This window comes from Amblyraja radiata, chromosome 29 (genome assembly GCF_010909765.2).
Source record: "Amblyraja radiata isolate CabotCenter1 chromosome 29, sAmbRad1.1.pri, whole genome shotgun sequence".
Classification (NCBI taxonomy): Eukaryota; Metazoa; Chordata; class Chondrichthyes; order Rajiformes; family Rajidae; genus Amblyraja; species Amblyraja radiata.
In genome coordinates this window covers 31,468,540-31,477,997 of record NC_045984.1, presented here as the reverse complement: position 1 = coordinate 31,477,997, position 9,458 = coordinate 31,468,540, and the positions used below count along the sequence as shown (strand labels likewise).

General features: G+C 46.2%; 1 protein-coding gene across 2 annotated transcripts in view; it reads right to left on the bottom strand.

Annotated features, from left to right (window-relative positions):
* Window positions 1–6,171: 6,171 nt before the first annotated feature.
* LOC116989614 (excitatory amino acid transporter 1-like) overlaps window positions 6,172–9,458 on the bottom strand; it is a 61,940-nt gene continuing 58,653 nt past the window's right edge. For both annotated transcript variants that reach the window (XM_033047174.1, XM_033047173.1), the window contains exons 9-10: window positions 8,743–8,877; window positions 6,172–6,466 (exon numbers count right to left, since the gene is read on the bottom strand). In XM_033047174.1, the coding sequence (XP_032903065.1) occupies window positions 6,274–6,466; window positions 8,743–8,877 (328 nt within the window). In that variant the 3' untranslated portion in view covers window positions 6,172–6,273. The remainder of the gene's footprint in view (window positions 6,467–8,742; window positions 8,878–9,458) is intronic.

Sequence of the window (9,458 nt, the reverse complement as noted above, 5' to 3'; positions counted from 1 at the left end):
GATTAGGAGGCAAAGATCAGCCATGATTGAATGGTGGAATAGACTCGATGGGCCAAATGGCCTAACTCTACTCCTATAACTGGTGAACATGTGAACTATGCATGATTACAATCAAGCCGTCCACAGTGTACAGATACTGGATAACGTGAATAGCATTTAGTGCAAGATAAACATGGAAACATAGAAAGATAAAGTCCAGTAAAGTCCGATTAAAGATAGTCCGAGAGTCTCCAATGTGGTGGATGGGAGGTCAGGACCGCTCTCTAGTTGGTGAGAGGATGGTTCAGTTGCCTGATAACTGCTGGGAATAAACTGTCCCTGAATTTGGAGGTGTGTGTTTTCACACTTCTGTACCTGTTGCCTGATGGGAGAGGGGAGAAGAGGGTGTGACCGGGGTGAGATTGGTCCTTGATGATGCTGCTGGCCTTGCCGAGGCAGCGTGAGGTGTAGATGGAGTCAATGGAAGGGAGGTTGGTGTGTGTGATGGTCTGGGCTGTCTCCACAATTTGTTGCGGTCTTGGGTGGAGCTGTTCCCAAACCATGCCGTGATCCCCCTTCATATTGCTTCTGTCAGCACCATGCCTAGAATGGACAGCAGGCTTTTCACTGTACCTTGGTAGACTTGACAATTAACTAAACTAAACTAATCTAAACCAAACTCCTGCCTTGTGGAGTCTCTGCCTCTGTTCCATCAATTGTCATTTGAGGACTTTTGTTCTCTGCAACAAATCGAGAAAACCCCAAAGAAACTGCAGATTGCTGATATCCTTGTGATCTCGGCCATCTTCTGCCAGATCGGTGAAGAGAGATCGACGCCAGTGACCCGGGTTCGATCCCGACTACGGGCACACTGCCTGTACGGAGTTTGCACGTTCTCCCTGTGACCGCGTGGGTTTTCTCCGGGTGCTCCGGTTTCCTCCCACACTCCAAAGACGAACAGGTCTGTAGGTTAATTGTCGAATGTAAATTGCCCCTAGTGTGTAGGATGTAAAACTGGGATACGATAGAACTAGCGTACGGTGTGATCGTAGGTCGGCACGAACCCGGTGGGACCAAAAGGCCTGTTTCCACACTGTATCTCGGAACTAGACTGAACTGAACCAGGAAATGGAGTTAACATTTCAGGTAGAGGATCTTCATTCTGATGAAGACTCATGAAATATTCACTCTTCCGCACTTCTCAAATGCCGACCGACCTTCTGTGTGTTTCCAGCATCCACTGTCTGTCTTGTATTTTCCAGCCCTCCTGTGTAACCTAACATATCCAAACTTTCTGGACTGAAGTGACAAGGATAGCATGATCAGGTTTCACATTGGAACAATAGAATCAAATCTACTAATCAGTAAATTCACAGACACAAGGAACTGCAGATGCGGATTCACAACAAAAAAAAGACCTAAAGTGCTGGAGTGACCCAGCTGGTTGGGCAGCATCTCCAGAGAGAAGGAGTGGGTGACGTTTCAGGTCGTGAACTAACAATGAGGAAGATGAGTGAAATTTATTGCCTTCCCTCACAGGGGGAACGTTGATTCCGCTGTGTGTGGGGTGTTCATGTTAAACTCCATCGCGTATTGTGTTCTTTTTTTACTCGTATGACTGTACGGTAACTCAAGTCTCACTGTCCCAATTAGTGCATGTGACAATAAATGTAACTTGAACTTGAACTTGAGTCTGAAGAAGGGTCCCGAACCACAACGTCGCTTATTCTCCACAGTTCTCCAGAGATGCTGCCCGACCCAAATCAAAACATTCTCTTAAACTCTCCCAGAAAACTCATGGAATATCATGGAATATCCTCTAACGGTTCAGCATTTAACACCAATAACATTTAGGGATAAATTGAGTGTAACGGAAGCTTATTCATATACCACCGTCTCAATGTTTTTGAAGTTGATATGAATCAATGAATTAATAATTAATTGGTGGTGCAGCGGTAGAGTTGCTGCCTCACAGCACCGGAGACCCGGGTTCGATATGCGGGGATCGCTGGTCGGCGCGGACTCGTTGGGCCGAAGGGCCTGTTTCCACGCTGTATCTCTAAACCAAACTAAACCTAATAAACCTAAACCTGTCTGTACGGAGTTTGTACGTTCTCCCCATGTGACCACGCGGGTTTTCTCCGGGTGCTCCGGTTTCCTCTCACTCTAAAAACGTGTAGGTTTGTAGGTTAATTGGCTTGTTATAAATGTAACATTGTGTGTGTGTAGGATAGTGTCAATGTGCGGGGATCGCCGGTCGGTGCGGACTCAGTGGGCCGAAGGGCCTGTTTCTGCGCTGTATCTCTAAACTAAACTATTGAGTTTCACTGTCTGTATAACTTGTCATCACCTTCCCCACAGCCAACAATGGACCATTGTGGGCTCCACCTTTCCTTGATCACTGTTGCTTTTTGCAAATTTCCCATTCACTTGTTCTATAATCTCGCTACATCACATTTTTTAAATTGAAAATTAAAAAGGAAGAAAGTCTGAAAGTACTTGGCAGATGTGCAGGTTTGTGGGTTAGATGGGTTGCGTAAAATTGTCCCTAGTGTGCTAGTGTGCGGGGTGATCGCTGGTCGGCACGGACTCGGTGGGCCGAAGGGCCTGTTTCCGTGCCGTTTGAAGAGAGGGTAAAGCTGAGAGTTCGGTGTAACTCTACATTAGAAACATAGAAATTATGTGCAGGAGGAGGCCATTCGGCCTTTCGAGCCTGCACCGCCATTCATTATGATCATGGCTGATCATCCAACTCAGTATCCTGTACCTGCCTTCTCTCCATACCCCCTGATCCCTTTAGCCACAAGGGCCACATCTAACTCCCTCTTAAATATAGCCAATGAACTGGCCTCAACTACCTTCTGTGGCAGAGAATTCCAGAGATTAACCACTCACTGTGTGAAAAATGTTTTTCTCATCTCGGTCCTAAAAGATTTCCCCCTTATCCTTAAACTGTGACCCCTTGTTCTGGAAGTCGCAGATTCGTAGCAGACTCGTAGCCACTGTCATGGAGGAACAGAGAAGACTTTACTTACAAACCATTATGGGAGTACAACGTTTTGATTGGATTTGAGTACAAGTTTCGGATCTTATGCCACATATCACTTAGAGATTAGAAATACATCACAGATATCATACATTTTACATCATCTGACAACGAGACTGTCTGTAGATTAGCAAACGTTATTTTTGTAATACCTAAAGATTTTACTTGCCTTTTGCATAAAGTGTCTCCACGAATGTTCGTGTGCAGACGTTAATCACCGTGTCTAACTGATACAGTTCCTGCAGCTTCGCTAAGGAGCTGTCTTAACACAATGAATCGGGGGCAGAATTAAGATCGTTCAACCTGCCCCCGGCTCTGTGTCTGCCTAACCCTGGCTGATTAGTGAGCCAGGGTTTGTTGGTTCCGAGAACTAATGAATTACATTGAGCGTAGCCCCATGTCTGGCCCGATGATCAGAAAGCATGATAAATAAGACAGGACATATGTAATGAAGGAGGGGAACATTGTGGGCTCCTTGCTCGGAGGTCGAGATGATTTGCAAATGTGAGAGGGGTTAATGGAGACAGGGCGGGTCGAATACGTCTCCCAATCTTGCCGCACTTTCAGCTTAAAGGTGGACAAAAATGCTGGAGAAACTCAGCAGGTGAGGCAGCATCTATGGAGCGAAGGAATAGGTGACGTTTCGGGTCGAGACCCGGAAGGGTCTCGACCCGAAACGTCACCTATTCCTTCGCTCCATAGATGCTGCCTCACCCGGAAGGGTCTCGACCCGAAACGTCACCTATTCCTTCGCTCCATAGATGCTGCCTCACCCGGAAGGGTCTCGACCCGAAACGACGCCTATTCCTTCGCTTCATAAACGCTGCCTCACCCGCTGAGTTTCTCCAGCATTTTTATCTACCTTCGATTTGTCAAGCATCTGCAGTTCTTTCTTAAACAGTTTCAACTTTGTTACATCGGAGTTCCCAACATTCAAAAAGTCGGAATTTCATCGCACTGGTTCTGGAGCCTTATACGTCCCATTCACAAGTACATGATGGGAACAGAATTAGGACATTCGGCCCAACGAGTCTACTCCGCCATTCAATCAATGGTGGTTGATCTCAAGGGAGAGTTAGATTTAGCTCTTCGGGCTGACGGAATCAAGGGATATGGGGAGAAAGCAGGAACGGGGTACTGATTTTGGATGATCAGCCATGATCATGTTGCATGGCGGTGCTGGCTCGAAGGGCCGAATGGCCTACTCCTGCACCTATTTTCTATGTTTCTAAGTTTCCTCCCACACTCCAAAGACGTACAGGGTTTGTAGGCTAATTGGCTTGGTATAAATGTAAAAATTGTCCCTAGTGTGTGTAGGATAGTGTTAGTGTGTGTGGGAGTCGCTGGTTAGAGTGGTCTCGGTGGGCTGCCTCTCCCTCTCAACCGCGTTCTCCTGCCTTCTCCCCATAACTCTGACACCCGTACGAATCAACAATCTATCAACTTCTGCCTTAATAATACCCCCCCTCTTCCATCGGCCTCTCGAGCTGTGGAAGGCAGGAATTGGTGCGCTGGGTAGCTTGATGGTCACCATTGTCTTGGGGAGAGGGGGGGGGCGGGTGTCTGATGGATCTAATACCAGAATGGCGTTCGAAGAGGGGGCTGCTGTTCCACCATCACATGCATTACACTCCCACACCAAGCCAAACTCCACTCCTAACGTTCGAACGGTCACAGCATCAAAGATCCTATAGCGGAGCAAGATAGTCCACTCCTGCTAAACGCAATGGGCTGACGTGTGGTACGCAATGGAGCGGAACGTGGGCCTTTTTTTCATCCATTTCCGTAACCGGACCCGACCCGACTCGCAGTGTAATCAACGTTGCGGGGGAACAGTTTGTGTTAATAAATTAAAATTCTGAGAATGAGGAGAAGATTTTTACCAAATAACTTTTATTTTTACGAGGATGTTTCCGTAACCGGCTTCCGTCTCCGCACTAGTATCTTTGCTCCGCTACGGGAACTTTGGTGCGGAGACGGAAGCCGGTTACGGAAATGGGGCCTTAAATTACCCATGAATCTGTCCATGACCGTACTATGTCTTTTTCGTCGAGTGGACTATCTTGCTCGCTATAGGGTCTTTGCACAGCACCATCCAGCAACAGTCCCCACGTGACTTGCAATGGGTGAAGGAAACTCCCGGTTAGATATCTGCCGACACAGAGCGATCTGACCAGTTTACAACCAGGAAATATCACAGGGCGACCACAGAAATGCCAGTACAGCTGGAGTCTGTCCAGCCCACCATGCACACTGAACGGCAATCTATTCTCACCCCCACCTCCCTGCCCTCTCACTGTCTATTTCATGTGTGTCTTCTTCAAGTGTTTCTAGTGAAAGTCGACTCCCGTTCTGACTCAGGGATCCGAGTTCTATGTTACGCCGTGGAGAGCAGAGCCAGGAACATATTTATGATTTTACGCCCAGCGCGTGCAAGAGGACTCCTCTCCCAGCTACGAGAGAAAGAGCTCCTGGGGGAGTTACCGGTTTAAAAAGTGACCCTTTCCAGTTTAAAAACCCCACACACACACGTACAAGGACACGCAAAGGCGGAGAGACTTGTACACACGCATGAACACGTTGCGCATGGTTGATGCATGTAACACACACACACATATATGAACCGATGTTGGGACTAGTGTGGATGGGGCATGTTGGTCAGCATGGGCAAGTTGGGGCGGAATAGGCATGTTTCTACTCTGTATCGCTCTGTGTTTGGAACCGTAGTCAAAGGACTGCATTCGTTGTGTGAATATACGCAAGGCTCGTGTATGAGGAGCTGTTGGTGAAGTCATGTGTTGAGTCCATCAGTGTCAGGGATACATACTGTATATTGATGGGGCAAGTCAGGCTGCTGGGCCTGTTGCCACGCGCTCTATGACTATGAGTCTATGAGTCTATGACTCTACATGAACTGATGAACCGCAGCTCTGATGAGGTGTCCACCTGCACAGAAATGATTATATAAACACACATAAACGCAGCTAGCAGTGAACAATGACAGTGTGTTACACGCATAAACATGGGCGCCATGTGTACACGCACACGCACTAACACGGACAGCACACGTGACAAACACATGCATACAGATCTGCCCCTAATTTTGCAGGGATACTTGCTGAAGTAATTAGCTAGTTTAGATTTTCTTCGTTGCTGGCTAGTTAGATTAGGAACGCGCGGACAGACACACAATTGACATGGTTGTTGTTTGTGTTATATATCTAGGATTGGGCCTGTAACGGTCCCAGTCACATTATCGTCTCACTGTCCACATGCTTCTGGTTTTCCTGACAGATCAGCTGATAGGGTTTCTCGTTCTCTTCAATGACGGAGTTCCCCACTTCCGTGTCGTTGGTGCGAAGCTCGTGTCTGGAGAGGTGCTCCACGATGCCGGCCCCCAGCGAGTCCCCCAGCACGTTGGTGGTGGTGCGCAGGCGGTCCCTAAACAATCAAAGCAACACCCGCTTTAGAATATCTCACCAAATATCTCATAGTTTAGAATATTTGGAAATTTCCAAATATCTCTCCTATCTGTGATAAATGTCAATGCCTAGAAGCATTTACCTTTGTAAACTGCATAAAAATCAAAAAATTTTGGACGGATATTTTAAAAATGATCTCTGAAGTTGTTACCATTCAATTGGATCCTGATCCAAAACTAATAATATCAGGAATATCAGAACAAAGTATAAAACTCACAATAAACCAAATACATTTTTTCTTGATTATAGTATAATAATTGGGAAAAAATTAATACTAAAATTTTGGAAAATCCCAACAACCCCGACAATTAAAAATGTGGATTATGGAAATGTCTGAGACCTTACACTTGGAAAAAATTAGACTTGTCTTAATTGACAAATCAGAACTATTTGCTAGAATATGGCCTCCATTTATTGGTTTTCTAGAAAGGTAAACTGGTTCAACACGGAAGCTGGACTGAAACTTGAGTCCAGGGCTGGATGAATAATTACACTTTGTAATCTATGGACCTATCTCCATAACCGTGTTTTTGGTAATTTCCTTTGTTTTTACCCTTCCCTCTCTATTTGTTTATAGGTTTTTTTTCCTCTTATTTCTTTCTTTCATAGAAACATAGAAAATAGGTGCAGGAGTAGGCCATTCGGCCCTTCGAGCCTGCACCGCCATTCAATATGATCATGGCTGCCTTCTCTCCATACCCCCTGATCCCTTTAGTCACAAGGACCACATCTAACTCCCTCTTAAATATAGCCAATGAACTGGCCTCAACTACCTTCTGTGGCAGAGAATTCCACAGATTCACCACTCTCTGTGTGAAAAATGTTTTTCTCATCTCAGTCCTAAAAGATTTCCCCCTTATCCTTAAACTGTGACCCCTTGTTCTGGACTTCCCCAACATCTCTACAGCTCTATCTTTCAAAATGTTTAATTAAAAAATAGAAGCTTTGTATGTATGTAATTGGAAGACAAATTGTGTTTTGTTATTATATGTATATGCTTCTAATAAAAATATTAAAAAAATAAGAATAATAATATTTCATTTCTTGCCCAGAATAGGAGAATCGAGGACCAGAGGACACAGGTTCAAGGTGAAGGGGAAAAGATCCAATAGGAATCTGAGGTAGACAAAAATGCTGGAGAAACTCAGCGGGTGAGGCAGCATCTATGAAGCGAAGGAATAGGTGACGTTTCGGGTCGAGATGTCACCTATTCCTTCGCTCCATAGATGCTGCCTCACACTCAAGGTGCCAGTGGAGATAGATGAGGCTGGGACTATCCCATCGTTTAAGAAACAGTTAGACAGGTACATAGATAGGACAGGTTTGGATGCGGGCAGGTGGGACTAGTGTAGCTGGGACTAGTTGGTTGGTGTGGGCAAGTTGGGCCGAAGGGCCTGTTTCCACACTGTATCACTCTATGACTCTATAATTTAATTTAGTTTAATAGAGCTGCAGCCTCACAGCGCCAAGTTCGATCCTGACCACGGGTGCTTGTCTGTACGGAGTTTTAAACGTTCTCCCCGTGACCTGCGTGGGTTTTCTCCAGGTGCTCCGGTTTCCTCCCACACTCCAAAGACATGCAGGTTTCTTGGTTAATTGGCTTCTGTAAATAGTCCTTAGGGTTCATAGGTTCAGCAGTTCTAGGAGCAGAATTAGGCCATTCGGCCCATCGAGTCTACTCCGCCATTCAATCATGGCTGATCTATCTCTCCCTCCAAACCCCATTGTCCTGCCTTTGCCCCATAACTCGTGACACCCGTACTAATCAAGACTCTGTCAATTTGCGTCTTAAAATTATCCATTGACTTGGCCTTCATTGACTTGGCAATTAATTCTACAGATTCACCACCCTCTGAGTAAAGAAATTCCTCCTCATCTCCTTTAATACTGAGGCTATGGCCTTTGGTCCTAGACTCTCCCACTAGTAGAAACATCCTCTCCACATCGTGAAGAAGGGTTTCGGCCCGAAACGTTGCCTATTTCCTTCGCTCCATAGATGCTGCTGCACCCGCTGAGTTTCTCCAGCACTTTTGTCTACCAGGCTTGTAGGTTAATTGGCTTGGTATAAATGTAAACAATTGTCCCTAGTGTGTGTGTGTGTGTGTGTGTGGGGGGGATAGTTTTAATGTGCGGGGATCGCTGGTCGGCGCGGACTCGGTGGGCCGAAGGGCCTGTTTCCGTGCTGTATCTCTGAACTAAAAACTAAAAGCAAAGTAAAATACTGAGTGTGCGTACAGGAACCAGTCCACGGCAATAATGAGGGTGATGTCCTCAGTGGGAAGTCCGACTGATGTTAAAACGATCACCATGGTAACGAGGCCTGCCTGAGGAATGCCCGCTGCCCCAATGCTGGCTGCAGTCGCCGTGATACTGCAACAGCAAAAACAAAGCACAGAATGTCAATCCATTCGATTAGAACAAAGATTTACATGTCACAACTGAAATCATTCCAACTATTCCCAAGAGAGACACAAAAATCTGGAGTAACTCAGCGGGACAGGCAGCATCTCTGGAGAGACGGAAAGGTACTCGACCTGAAACGTCACTCATTCCTTCTCTCCCGAGATGCTGCCTGTCCCGCTGAGTTACTCCAGCATTTTTGTGTCTATCTTCGGTTTAAACCAGCGCCTGCAGTTCCTTCCTGCACAATTTTTCCCAAGTTCACGTTGGCAAGTTCGCCAGGTCGGTTTAGTTCATTGTCATGTGTACCGAGGCGGAGTGAAAAACTCTACTGAGCGCTAACCAGTCAGTTGCCGGTAAATCGTTGATGGACCTGTAATTGAACAAGGATTTCACACAAAGAACGTGCAACTTTGGACCATTTGAGTTTGGGTGAATTCTCCCCCCTCGCAATGCTCTCCAGTGTTGGATTTTTCCATCCTGGGTAGCAATGTCCTGACTGTCCCTTCATCTGTACTTCTTACAACTTTGTATAGTCTGGAGCTCCAGTG